The sequence below is a fragment of the Phalacrocorax aristotelis genome, chromosome 2 (assembly GCF_949628215.1).
Source record: "Phalacrocorax aristotelis chromosome 2, bGulAri2.1, whole genome shotgun sequence".
NCBI classification, from domain to species: Eukaryota; Metazoa; Chordata; class Aves; order Suliformes; family Phalacrocoracidae; genus Phalacrocorax; species Phalacrocorax aristotelis.
In genome coordinates this window covers 5,169,864-5,184,405 of record NC_134277.1, presented here as the reverse complement: position 1 = coordinate 5,184,405, position 14,542 = coordinate 5,169,864, and the positions used below count along the sequence as shown (strand labels likewise).

Genomic DNA, 14,542 nt, shown 5'->3' with positions numbered 1-14,542 from the left:
CTTTACAAAAATATTTTTCCCCCTCTAGTCTTTTCTAGGGCAAAGCTCATGGAGAAGCCATAAATGGCATGGAGTGGGAAGAATACCTAACAGCAAGTTATTTCCCAGGCCCTGTGCCTGTTGTGGCCTATTTGCTTTCATCCACATGGAGGCCTCCCCTGAGGTCCTCACAGTTTCCCCTGCGTGCTCGTGTTCAATCACTGCATATATTCTGGTACTAGTGGTTACAGATGGGAAAAACAGCTGGAGAGGTTGGCAAGGAAAATGAGCTGCTCGGTGGGAGTTGCCTGGGGAAATATAAATACTCCCACAGGAAATGCAAGGGGCGGTTGTAAGGGAAGAATGAAACCCTGGAAGAGAACAACAGCTTTATTACCAGGACAGGGGTGAAATGCCCAGGTGAAGATGAGAAGCAGCAGCTTCCATTAGCATTTAGGATGCACATAGACCCTAAAACCAAACCCACTGTGGAACCTTCTGTGCTCTGCTAAGTCTTTTCCAAAGCTGCTTTCTCCTGCCTTCAAGTCAGTTTTTAATCACAGGGCACAGGGCATTCCGCTTACTTTAGACACACAGGCTTCAAGCACTGATGCGCCTAGGGTTGGAAGGCTGCACAACACGGACCAGGACCACAGGAAGAACAGCCCCAGGGCAGGACCCGACTGACTGCGATCGCCGCCAGTGCTTGGGCGCAGCACTGCCTGGCTGCCTAGCGTGGTGAAAAGGGGTCAAAAATGGCCCCCTGCGAACGGCCCGCGAGCATGCTGGCACAGAACAGCATGGGTAACTAAGGACACGACATCAGCCTGTGCGTTGCTCCTAGTCAGTGTACGAAGAGAAATGTTGCCCCTGAGAACGACGTGGTTAAATAAGGGCTAACTGAAACCCAGTCGCTGGATACTCCAGTCTAAGAATATGGTTCCAATCTTCACTGTGCAACCGGCTCTTCCACTGGAGAAAATTCCTCTGCATTTTCACAGGAATGACAAAGTCAGACACAGATGACTTTATTTAGTACAGCATGTGCTTGTGGTTCAGCTGGTTGAAAAAATAAAGCCAAGGTTTAGGAATCTGCTCTAATTTGTTTTGCTAAATGGAGGTCAGTAGTCAGCCATTCTTGAACCAAACGGTAAACAGGGCTGTGAAGTATCTGTTTCGCAGGTGCTACCTTGCAGCTCAGGCGTCGGAACCCCATCACAAACTAGCTTTAGAGCAGCAGGGGCACGGTGCGTGGCTGCAGCCCTCTGGGGTTTGTCTGAGACACTGCCCTGTTGGCACAGGTGGTAGCTATCGGCCCGGGCTGCAGAAGGGCGAGTGCTTTCGACGAAGAGTGACCATCGCAGCTGGATTGCACCAGCTGGAGTCAGGACTTCAGAAGCCAGACGCTGAGAGCTGATAGTGGTTGACCTGGCTTAGAGCTACTGCTTGGGACATGTAAGAGTGCGCAGCATATCCTCATTCATAATCCTTTTGTGGGATTATTAAAAAAAAAAAAAATGAAAGAAAAAAATAATTTAAAGGACCAGCTAGGGAATTCAGCGGTTATGGGTGGTTTTTGTTTGGGTTTTTTTTTGGGGGGGTGTGTGTTTTTTGTTTTGTTTTGCTTTTAATAGTATTATACAATTAGCAATGTTTATTAAACTAACTAGCTTTGCAGATACCGTGTGGATAATCACGGAGGAAAGTCTGAGGCACTGATGCTGCTGTCCACACTCTCCTTGGCCTTATTTCCACTAAAACATAGGGTGAAATATTTCATTATTTTTGAGGATTTGGCCAGGAAATCAGGAAAGACCATATCGGATCATTTATAACCTGCTCCTTCTGAACGTTCATTCCTGTGCTTGGTCTACATTTGTTAGCCTCTTGGTGCTCACTGCGCGTGCGGAAACGTTTCCAGTGGTTCCGCGCGGGCACTTCTCCCAGGAAGCTGCAGCTCCCGTAACAAGCAGAGGCAGTCCACAGGCTAGCATGGTACATGCCCCACTTAGGAGTGACACAAATCAGGGATTTGCCACCTCTCTCGTGTTTTACTTGACAGAGCAACGTGGAGCGGCAGTATTTATCTTTTCGAATAGGCAGAAGAGAAGGTGGCTGGGCGCTGAACAAGCACAGTGGAGTTAGTGAGGGGTGTAGGTGTGCGATTCCTTGGATGAAAACTGAAGTTGAACTGTTTAGTACTTGAACACCTGCAGGTACATTTGTAGTGGGTAACTAAACACCTAGGCTTGAAAAAAATCTTCTCTGATTCTCCTTTCCAGAGATGACTCAGGACATATTCTTTTTTGAAGTAAATTGCACTGCTGAGCATGATTCATATCTAAACTGTGAAGACCAAACTTTACTTTCTTCCTTGCTCTGAAACTGTGGAAGTGTTGCAAGACTTGGCTCCAGTGTTCCCAAAAATATTCCATCATCATCATCATGAGAACAGAGCAGAGACAAGTTTTAGCTAATCAGGCGACAGATCTAGTCTTACACAGAGCGGTTCTACTACCAGAATTTAAACAAGTTTGCGTCCGTCTCCAACCTTGGCAATGACAGAAATATACCACTAAGAACATGTTTCAAGCACAGGATGGGAAGTGGCCTCCTGATCCCCCAAACCCCAGGTCGAGAAAGTCATTGAGTAGAAGTCCTTCATAAACTCCTGGAACTGTAGTTTAACTCCATGTTAAATCTCTTCCTCCATTACATTGCTCCTGGACCCCTCTGCTCTGTGCGTTGGAAATCATCCTCTAGTGTCCACTCACAAGTCTCTTTGTAAACCGCCTATACCTGTTCCTTCCTGCACTGACATTGTCCTTGATTGTAAGTAGCTCTTCAGTTTCTAATGTTTATCCAACAGTGAGGTATTTATAGGCATCAATAATACTCCTTGTCAGCCTTCATTTTTCTAGGCTACAATACCACTATTTGAGATGCAGCTTATGAAACCTTCCACATTTTAAGGCTATAGCTCTCTGGGCACACTTTTAATTACTGGTATTTATTCCAGGACTTCAGGAGGGCTTTGTTCTCCTCTGTGGTTTTTGCGCTAGGTAGGCTCTGGCTCTACATAAAGAGTCCAAAGAACAAGTCATACAGATATGAGATGTGAGAGGAGGGTGAGTAGAGGCAGTGGGAAGCAACGGCATTGCCTTGAGGTTAATCAGTAGGAAATCTGTTTCTGTCCTTTTTCTGTGTTCGCGAGATGAGACAGTTCACGTGATTTGGGGCAGTACAGGCACTTCAGATGTTTTGTATTCAAAGACGACCATCTCATTGCATACGTGCTTATTTACAGAGCTCCATCTTTTTCCATTCCTGCCTCGCTTTGAGAACTTTACTATGGACTATTACAGGGTGGGACAGAGTGCTCTCTCCAAACCTACAGCCATTGCATCCACTGAACACGTGCTCTGCAATTACTGGTATTTATGATGACGTTTAAAACAAGCCATGTGCCTGAACCAGCATTTAAGCTCTGCTATTTGAAGTGGCAGATGGAATAGACTTAACTAGGCTAGGTGGAAAGCCAGGAGACGATGGGGGAAATGGAGTACTGACATGAATTCATGGATTCAGTTAGTTGATGCTCTGCCCTGGACTTGCTCCTCTTCCCCTTGCTCCATGACAGAAAGGTATGGCTGGGAGTACTGTGCCTCAGACCTGGAGTCTGCTCTGCTCTAATCACATCAGATACCACATGACTTTTAAGCGTGAGCAGTATTAATTGTGCAGATCGCGTACCCACTTGACATATCCTCAGTATCTGGGCTCTGAGAGGTATCAGATCACTTTGCTCTATGAAACCCGTTCTGCAGGGATGCTCTACGTTTCTTCTTACAGGTTTCTACAAATCATTTAATCAAACTCTTCCATTCTTATTAACAGAGGCCTGCAGCAGCAGTCTCACCAACTGCACACCAGACTGAAGATCAAGTTCAAAGGAGCTTGGAATGGGGGAGGGTAAAGGACAGTAGATCTTCCTCTCCTAAATCCTGGGAGATGGGTAGTGGAAAAAAAAGAAAAAAAAAAAGGAAAAAAAAAAAGCGACTGTGTTATTTCAAGAAAAAAATGTTTTAGTCTTTTGGGAGAAAAAATATGTGAGATTTAGGAAATCTGGCTGTAATCACAAGAAAGAAAGGGGACAGCGCCTCAGGCCTATGAGAAAATAAACTCAGATGTTTTAAAAGGGGAAACAGAAAAAGGTAAATTTAGGGGCAACAGGAAAGCAAAGGTTTCCTCAAAACCCTCAGTTTGCTTTTGTTACCATCATACTAGTGACAAAAGATGTTATGTCAGTGTTTGTGGGTTTGGTTTTTTTTAAAGCTGCCTTTATTCAGCAACCAGTGCAGAAGGACACGTCATTTTTAATCTTTAGCCTGTCTTCCTTTCAGCGCCATCCTTCTTTATTGGATTCAAAACTCTGCAGGGACTCAGATGCTTCCCAGAACAAATACCTGTCTTCCCGTACTTCTTTTTCGGTTAGTACTGCACAAATAAAACATCTTCTGATTGAATCCAGTCAGGTCACTGCTGGCCGCTGGCAGCACATTGTTTAATAACAAGTCAGGATTTTTACAAAGGACTCTTATTCCACCTCAGACGCTGGCATAACAGCACACTACCATGGCAAAAGCCAGGACAAAGCAATTTGGGTTTCTGCATTATCAGCAACAGTAAAAGAAAAAATACAATTCAAAAGAACAAAAGAAGTGGTTTAATTCTTTTGCCTTTCTTTTTCTTCCCCTGCAGTTTGGTTGGTATTTCTGATAGCAGGATTCCTCCTGTGGAAAATTTCTGCTTTACTAGTGTGCGAATGTGATTATGTGGGAGGATGAGAGCTGTGTCAGCAGGAACTGCCTGTGTGTACCTGAGGGATGGATCAAACCTTCACTATTAATGAGAACACACAGACTATGAGACTCACAGCAGTGCAGATACGTTTAACAATGCCCAGTGAAGTGCCCGGAGCAAACCTCTCCAGGTCCTTCGTCGGAGATCAATGCAGCCCTACAGCACATTTGGTTAATGCCCAAATCCCTCATTTTTCCTTCTCGGCATATTTCTTTTTGTTTGTGTGCTTGTTTTCTTTTGCGTTGTAAAGACAGCGTGGTTCTTATGCTTTTAGGACCACCTACATTTAGATCTTGAGGAACCATCCTTAGATCTTTAGGAGCTATTTCAGTGGCTCATTGCCATGCGGTCAGCATGCCAAGAAAAATCAAGGCCTCTCCCATAAGTTGGGCTTCACTTTCTATTATTTAGGTGCTAAATGAAATGTTTACTGCCTTATTTTTCATCGCACAGCCACGGAAGAAGGATCGGTTCATATGTGACGGAACTGGAGAAAAGGCTGGAACAGGTGTTCACAGTAAAAGGGAGTTCCTGGCTGAGACCTCCAACAAGAGTTGTATTGGGGTCTCCTGGCAACAGAAACACAGATGGCGGATGATTTCATTACTTGCTGCTACATTTGAGCTCAGAATATCTTTTGGTGTATGGTTCCTTACAGTTTAGGACAGTAGAACATTTCTACTGGCTTGGAGGGTGGGTTGTGAATGGAGGACAGAGGGTTGCGTAAGAAACTGAGGAAGACAGGAACTGGTGACAAGATGACATAGGATAGATTTGAAAGAACTGGGACTAGATCCAGTTCTTTCCCCTTCCCCCTTCAGCACAACTGAGGATTAAGCTTCTGATCAATGCAGCAGCTACCTGGGCTGAGGCAGCAACAGCAATGGCAAAGCTCATCTCCAAAAGCACAAAGCCATCTCACTAGCTGATCATCAGAGCCATACTCTTTGCCACGCCAACCAGATATTTAACTTGCTCTTAAAACCTCCAGTGTAAGAGATCCCACAGCCCCCTAGCAGATGTGCTCGTCTCTCGCTTCAGATGGGACTGCCTTTGGGACTCCACCTGCACTGACAGAGCAAAGGAAAATCAAGGAGGTGATGGGTGAGAAGCATAAAAATATGGAGCAGTTGTAGAACTTCAGCCGTCACAGTCTCCTCTATCTTCACTCTCAGCAGGCACTCATGAGTGAGGTACATGGAAGGATGGCACAGATACTAATGAAATAGAAATACTAGAAATCTACACCAGGGGTTTCTACTTTGGGTCAAGATGTGGGGCTATCAGATCCAGCCTTCAGGGTCTTCTGTTGTTTTCTTAGCCTGGAATTATCTAAACTCCCTCATTTCACCCAGTTAGTAGATGCTTTCTTCCATCCAAACTAAAACAGAAAAAAAGCCTTAAATAATAGGACTCCATTATCAAAACCGATTTGCTCTTGGGACACTTTAAAGAGGTAAGTGTGATGAAGATGTGCGTGATCTAGAATTTGTGCAGGGGAAACCTGCAATGCAACATGAATCTGGACTGCCTTCACTGGAGCATCTTTAGAACTTCTGAAACAGGTGTAACTCTACGGACACCGGGGTAGCTCATGCTGGTTAACACTGGCTGGACACTAGACTTTTTTTTGCATGATACAGTGGGAATTTGAAAAGCTGGACTATATTAATTCATAGCATGTACAGGAAAGTACTTAATTGCTGCAGTCATTTTTAATGCTGAAGCTGACTGCAAAGCTTAAAACTTAAAGTCAAAGTTTAAATACCAGAAGAACAATTTAAAAGAGATCAGCCAGGCCACTCCTGTGTTAGAAGCTGGATACATTTATGCCATATTATCTAATTGTTTTTGCGCTATTTACTCAAGCATTTATAAAAGATTCAGCATTGAAGCAGGGAATATAGCTACAATGAATAATTTGCATTCTTTATTCACTGTAAATTAATTCAGGTCTCCAAGCACTATGGGAATTAGCATTATGCGCACAGTAAAAAGCTTGAAATGGAAGTTTAAACTGATGCACCATAAATGTTCCCACTGAACATTTTAAGCTTTTTTTTCCTTCCCATTAGCATAGATGATTCTGTTTCTAGATGCTGGGGTAAAAGACGACTCCTGTTGTTAATAAGAAAGACCCTCTTGTTAGGAATGCTCAAGAGGAAGACTTAGCATAAGACTTCGTAGGGATGCTCCACTCTAGGAAAGCAGTAATTCTTTCAGTTAGGTCACTGTCAATCATCATTTTGTAATCCTGTGGGGGTCCTCCACCTTTTTCTCCTCTACTACTAGCATAAGATTTTTCTCAAGGATTATCATTGCATAGGACTTAGTGTAGTTGGTTCTAAATTCAGGCTGAACGCTCCTAGTCAAGACAGCACAAATGGTACAGACATACCAGTCAGGTGATCCAACAAATAATACAGAAATATCCAGCACGGCCACTCCTCTTATATATATTCCTGTGACTCAGGCTGTGTACATGCCATACTTGCGATGACTGATGCACATCTACCTACTACTTCCCACTAAGTTTCCTTCCCTCCTGCCCTTCCTCTTTTCCCTGTAGCCCTAACTCTTCTCCACAGACTTTCTGTCACTGACATATCCATTTAACCTGACAAACTCCCTTCTGTACCACTGAACCGGGGAAGGGAAATGTTTCTATGTAGTTTCATTGATTTGCATTCATCATTTCAAGAGCACTGGTGGGGATAAAGATCCCCTAAAGATGTTTCTCATGTTATTGAAGAAAACTTTTGAGTTCTGTAATGGAAGAAAAATTGAAATTAACCCAAAGCAAAATGGAAAGATTTCATTCTATCTCCCTTGGTCTAGACCTGGGCATTATCTGTCAGGGAATGCAAAACGCCTTAAGTTATCATGCACTGACTTATAAAAACTTGCCCCCCAAAACTTGCAAGTCAACACTTTCAAATCCCAGCTTCCCTTAATGAAGCACTCTGTGCTCACTGAACTTTTTGCTGCCATCAATAAATCATGTACAGTGCTCTTCCTGAATACAAATAGGCTTTAGGTCCTGCGCACAGAAGCCACCGTTACAGCTCATCCAATACATCAGTCAATGAAACCATGAACATGCTTGGGAGTGTAAAAGCCATCACCATTTTTCGAGACCATACACAATCTGGACAGTGTTATTAGAGGGCTTGAGTAACCCGGTAAGTGTCACACACCCAACCAAGTTAGAAGCATGCAAACAGATTACTCACCTCAAGCACAAGAAAAGCATAAAGGCAACTATAAGGGCCCCTACTGATATACAGTGCCCCAGGTAGTTTATGATGAGAGCAATCTTGTAATGGAGCGCATACTTCCTCTGGAGGTAAAGAGATAACATGATTAAATCAGCATGACTCTCTAAGCACTGACATTAAGGAACAGTTAATCAGCTTAGGAAACAGTAATTACTTTTCTCGACTTTAAAATGATATAATAGCCCCAGGGCTGATGCCTATGTATAAGACAAACATGCTGCCCAGACACAGAAGTACAGGCTTAGTTTCATTTCAGTTTGGGATTCATCCATAGTTTCTTACAAATCTCAGCAAAAAAGTTAATTTTTTCCACCTTTTTTCCCGCAGTTTCTTCAGGATGCCATCTAGAGGGACCCTGACAGGCTTGAGAGTTGGGCCCATGCGCACCTCATGAAGTTCAACAAGGCCAGGTGCAAGGTCCTGCATATGGGTCGGAGCAACCCCAGTGCCAACACAGGCTGGGCGGAGGCGGATTGAGAGCAGCCCTGCCGAGAAAATCTTGGGGGTGTTGGTTGATGAGAAGCTCAACATGACCCAGCAATGTGCGCTTGCAGCCCAGAAAGCCAACCGTATCCTGGGCTACACCAAAAGAAGCATGGCCAGCAAGCTGAAGGAGGTGATTCTCCCCCTCTGCTCTGCTCTGGTGAGACCCCACCTGGAGTGCTGTGTCCAGCTCAGGAACCCCCAACATAAGAAGGACGTGGCCCTGTTGGAGCGAGTCCAGGGGAGGCCACAAAGATGTTCTGAGGGCTGGAGCACCTCTCCTATGAACACAGGCTGAGAGTTGGGGTTGTTCAGCCTGGAGAGGAGGGGGCTCTAGGGAGATCTCATAGCAGCCTTCCAGTACCTGAAGGGGGCCTACAAGAAAGCTGGAGAGGGACTTTTTATGAGGGTATGTAGTGATAGGAGAAGGGCTAATGGCTTTAAATTGAAAGAAGGTAGATTTAGATTTGATATAAGGAAGAAATTCTTCACTGTGGGGGTGGTGAGACACTGGAACAGGTTGGCCAGAGAAGCTGTGGATGCCCCGTCCCTGGAAGTGTTCAAGGCCAGGTTGGATGGGGCTTTGAGCAACCTGGTCTAGTGGAAGGTGTCCCTGCCCATGGCAGGGGGTTTGGAACTAGACGATCTTTAAGGTCCTTTCCAACACAAACCATTCCATGATTCTACTATTTCTTATTTTCATTATTACGTTATTTTAAAACTTTGTTATTTTAGGGTGACAAAGCTACCAAAAAGACATTTTCTCAGTTTCAAAAGTTATAAAATATTTTTTATTAGGAAACTAGATAGTCTTAGTGAGCCAGATTATGCCACTTTTCTACTCACATGGTTGGGTACATACAAAAATGAATCAGTTGTCAGTAAGAATAAATAATAGCCCCTTTCCACACAGGCAAGATTTTTCTCTGAGGTACATTCCTTGCAAGCTACGATCCTTATTTTTCAGACTGAGGGCAGAACCAATGCAAACAGAAAGAGCTGGAATCTGCTGGTGTCCTTTCAATTTTGAGAGCCTAACGAACCAGAGATCCTGTTGGTTTTAGCAGCGACCCAAGTTATGCGGTGAAACTTAATGTATTAGTGTTTGTTTCCTAGGATGCTGAGGGGATTATTGGTAGGTTCTTGCTCCTGTAAACAAAGAACTAAGTACAAAAGTTCTCCCACCTAAATCAGTGAATTTAGTGATGTAACCAAAATTTGACGTTGAAGTAACTGGAACATTCTTTATTGGTGGGCTGCTGCTGGCTTCAGAGAGAAGAGAAGCATCTCCTCTCTTTGCCTGATGGATATAGGAAGAAGTAGAAAACCACTATTCAGATAAATACTGAAGCTGGTTAAAAATTGACAGAGGTTTGCTACTGAAAGAATAACCCCCCCTGAAATAAATATATTAATTTATTCATTTTGGCATGGGTTTCTTTTCAGGTTAAGTAGACCTTTCCCCACTTTGGGATGTCCTCCTTCAAAAGAATGAGACCTTTGAAAACTAACCACCTAAATTTCCTCCCTTGTGATAAAAATATAAAAGTAAAATCCTACAAATGGCATTGGCTTTCTAATTTTGGTTGAACTTCCTTTGCTTCATTTTTTCTAACACGGTCCCTTAATGTTTTATTCCAGTCAAAGGAATTTGTCAGTGAATGAATGTTCAGATGAAACTACAACCAGCAGCTGTAGTTAATCTGTTCCATTGTTCTGTGAAGATAGCATCTTCCAGCACTTTGCCAGAGAGCGAGCATGCCCTCTTGGAATCATTTTCATGATGAAATCTGCCTATATCTTCAGCACGTGGAGTAACGTGCTGTTTCTGGACGGAAGTCAACCGTGTAAGGTATTTTTAAGTCTATTATAAAATCCCCTAAAATAAACTTCCCCGTGCAGAGGCCCATTTTCTGCATAGCCTTGAGGAGAAAAAGAAAAATCCACAAGATCTGAATTCCACTCTGAGTTTTATTTACCCTTAAGTCACAGGGACACCTAAAGGGGAGGAAAACACACTTGGACTGATGTGCCTACCTGAAATGCAATGTTGTACTGTTCAGTTAGTGCCCTGGCAAACTCCCTTGCTTTTTCACTTTCCCACTTAATTCATAGAATCACAGAATATCTCAAGTTGGAGGGAACCCATAAGGCTCGAGCCCAACTCCCTGCTTCTTGCAGGACTACCTAAAACTAAACCATATGACTAAGAGCGTCATCCAGAATTGCTCATGTAGTGCTAGAAATCTTCTAGAAGATGACAATGTTTCTCCCAGGCCAAGGATCCTGCTCTATGAATCTGCCCTTTCAGCTCCCTCCTTTGGCTCCTAACCACTGTTCCAACTCCACTTAAGTTTTAAGAAGGTATGGTTCAAAACAGAAGAAAATAATTTAGAAAAACACCATAATAAGCTCCTCTTTGATGCACAGAGGCTGAAGGAAAAAACGGCACGACTTTTATTTTTCCTCTTGCTGACACTAACAAGGTTTCCTAAAGGCAAATTCAAATACCATCGAAAACAGAACTGCCTCGGTGCCTATGAAAAACTAAGCTGTCAGGGCGGCAAGATCACTTTCCACCAGCCTACATGCAATCTGTGTCTCTGGTAGAATTGGAGACAACACCTTCAGGGCTGAAGAACACGTGCCTAGAATCAGTCACGTGCTGGCCAAAGCTCAGCTCATGTAAAATACTTGCATAACTCTCTTCTGTCTCACCCTCTTGAAGACTGATACGTTTTAAATGGTAACGACCTTCTACGGTTACCCAGTATTCCTCTGCTTCCAGGAAGATGTTTCACTCCACTAAAATGCAGATTTAAATTCTATTCAGGCTTAGGTGGAGGGTTGTTACATTAGAAAGGAGGTAGAAAAGCAGATGGTCTGGACACTGTGAGCCTTGCTCTCCAGACCACAGCAGGTCACATCACTGCGGTCCTCTTCCATGCCATACCTTGTGCCTGACTATCATGTTACATCCGACAGCGCAGAGTTATCTTCCAGCCAGCTTCTACCAGGTAAACTGAGGAAGTACAGCTTTATGTCTTTACCTGCACCAGCCTCACAAATCTAAGGCACACTGGGCTCCCCACAGCCCGATTTCAGGCTAATGACGGAATCATTCTGCCTAGAGGACTTTTTCCCTTGCTTTAGCTAGGCCATGACTGCTAACCTGTCCAAACCAAACCAGCTAATGTTTTGAACTAATAACCACCCAATGGCAGCACTCTTAGCTCTTCAGAAGACAAGGATCTTTCTCCCTCTAACAGAACTTCCTGACGGGTCTTCCTGCGAGGCTCTGCACTCCGTTCCCAGTTCAGTCACTTTAGATTTCGTCCTGTTGCTAGGATGATCTCATCACCAGTACAGTTTAAAGACACCATAGCTTCTCTCCAAAGACTTTCAGAAGCAACTGGGAAATATCTTTGTCATCCAAGATGTCTCTGAGTTCGCTGCCTTCCTGTTCTGGGCCAGCTGGAAGCTGGGTAGCTGTGACTGCGCCCCTAAGCAGGATACATTAACTTAAGCCCAGCATGGTGCTAACTCATCTACGCAGCTTGAAGCCACCTCAAAACATTAGCAGAACCAAATTCATATCCAGCTGCCATAGGCCACATAGACAAGACCGAAGTTCCTAATTTATAGCTCTCTTTGGAGGCTGAGATATATTTTTTGCTGCCTGAGACTCTCATTTGTCTTCTAACAAGAGCATGAATTTGTGCCAGAGGCAGCAAAGGTCCCTTTGACACAGGAGCTTGTCGGCTGAGTAGAAGCTTTTAATTTGTCACATATTATGCCACCAAACAGCCAGCTGGATCAAAATGATTTCTGTACCTGATTCCTGTGCCTGGAGAAGGAGCTAAGTGATTGTTCAGAGGATGGGATTCAGTCTGACGTTAGGACACCTACATTTGGGTATCCACCCATCATCTGAACCAATATTTGAAGCAAGGGCTAGAAACAGTTAAGCACACACAGGCATCTGGTGCCCCATGAGATGCACTCGGGAGACTCTGTGGTTCCTAGTTGGTGCTGGTGACTCCAGTTGCTGCTGCTGAAGGGCACAGGTATGCCAGAAGGCCTCTGTCCCAGCTGCCAGATGCACGGAGGCACACTGCAGCATTTTAAACCTCACCGCGTAACTACATGCAGACGACTAGATCCCAGCCAAAGTGGGAATCTAGGAGCAAAGCAGTCCCAGAGCAGTTTTATCAGCTACTGCCACAAGTCTTGACCACAAGTATAGCAATGATGTATTAAGATAATGCAGTGAATGTGTGTTACAGGAGCTTATGCCCCCGAAGACTGACCCACAGATGAAAAAACCCTAACATTTCCTTTGCTACATTACTAACACTCTGTCATAAAGCATGAAGTACTGGACAAAGCGTTGATCTCGAAAAGTTCTGTTCGCGCCCCATGTATCAATCACTGTATTTGAAGTCAAACCATGTAATTCTTTAGCAGTCTGGCTGTGAGTGGCCACACTTGGAAGTAGCGTTTTCTGTATTAAAAATAAATAATGAAACACAGGGTGTAGCTCCTGGCTGATGCTTAGCATTTGCTAGGATCAGTCAATAAATAACAATAGACCCACATGTGTGTTTACACCTCACCTTTAATCAAAATGGAGGATTATGGGAATCTGTGGGGATTTTTCTTTTTCTTTTCTTTTTTTTTTTTTTTTTGAGATCGCAAAGCAACCCAAGCGCTCATCTGTAACACTGAGCATTATGTAGAGATTTCAAAAATATGCATACATATTAATATTCGCAAAGCTTGTCGCAAAGCTTTAAAGACCTAATAAATGAGTTTTTAGGCTTTTGCAAACAAGGGTGGGGGAACTTCTGCATTTTCATCTGTTTAAGAAACATGCTATTTAAGAAGTTTTAAGCTATCACCATAGCTGCAAAGTTTTTAGAAGCAAAAACAGAATGAAGGAAATAACCCTGTCCTCTAGTCACAACGCTTCTCCAGCCTCTTCAAATAAAACTCCTCTGTATTTGCTCGTGCAGAGACAGTAACTGTTCAAGCCATGCAGACAAACACACGAAGAGTGTCACTGAAATACAGCAGCATTTTCCTGAGCTGGTACAGCAGACTGCTACTATCGGCTCAGGTTTCCCACACCAGCTAAACCACATCAAAGATTTAGAGTCTTTGCCCATCTCTGTTGCCCGTTCTCTAGATCAGCCCCGGCTGCTCCACACACCCCATCTTGTTCTTTTTTAAGAGGGTGGTTTCACAGAGGTGCAAATCCATTTCAGACAGAGATGGCCTGCTACCAGGGTCTGCTGTCCTCCTCAGCCCCAGCCATGCTTTCATTCCCCTTGCTTGTGCTGGTCCCAGCACTCCTGCAATAATGCAATAAGATGGTTTAGGGTACTGATTCATCTGAAAAATGACCCAGCAAAAAGTTAGTTTTTCTTTTTCTTTTTCTTTTTCTTTTTCATTTTCATTTTGAAATGAAATTCAGCGGTCCCAACTTAGATCAGCTTAAATTGCCATGGGAGCCTCTCCACTATGCTAGACCACCTCAAACGTGTATCAGTCCCTCTGGGGGGCAGTCAGGTACTGGCACATTTTTGCTTACTTTCTAGAGGCCTTTAGCATGTGGAGATGTGGGGGGGTGGGCTACCACCAAATTACCTAGCCGATGGGTAAGAGTAGGCACTCCTCAGCAGCTGGTGTGTAGTTATCTGTCTTCTGATTCACTCATCAAAGCCCACATTCAGCAGCAACATGGATCTTACAGGACGGGTGCTGGGCCAGAGCCAAAGCACATCATGACTGTTCTGGGTACAGCACTAGTCCAGAGAGTCCCGGAGTACTGATCCCGCATTAGCGCTGCAAGCAGCCCTCAGCAGGTGCGACCTTGCCTTCCTCCTCCATGACTGCAACTCGCATGGCACAACTCCAGTGACAGGGTGAGCGGAATG

General features: G+C 44.1%; 1 protein-coding gene across 3 annotated transcripts in view; it reads right to left on the bottom strand.

Annotated features, from left to right (window-relative positions):
• CRHR2 (corticotropin releasing hormone receptor 2) overlaps positions 1–14,542 on the bottom strand; it is a 164,399-nt gene that overhangs the window by 52,984 nt on the left and 96,873 nt on the right. For 2 of the 3 annotated variants that reach the window (XM_075082220.1, XM_075082219.1), the window contains one exon: positions 8,076–8,182. The exons of the other annotated variant lie outside the window; for it this stretch is intronic. In XM_075082220.1, coding sequence (XP_074938321.1) covers positions 8,076–8,182 — 107 coding nt within the window. The remainder of the gene's footprint in view (positions 1–8,075; positions 8,183–14,542) is intronic. 3 annotated transcript variants of the gene reach the window in all.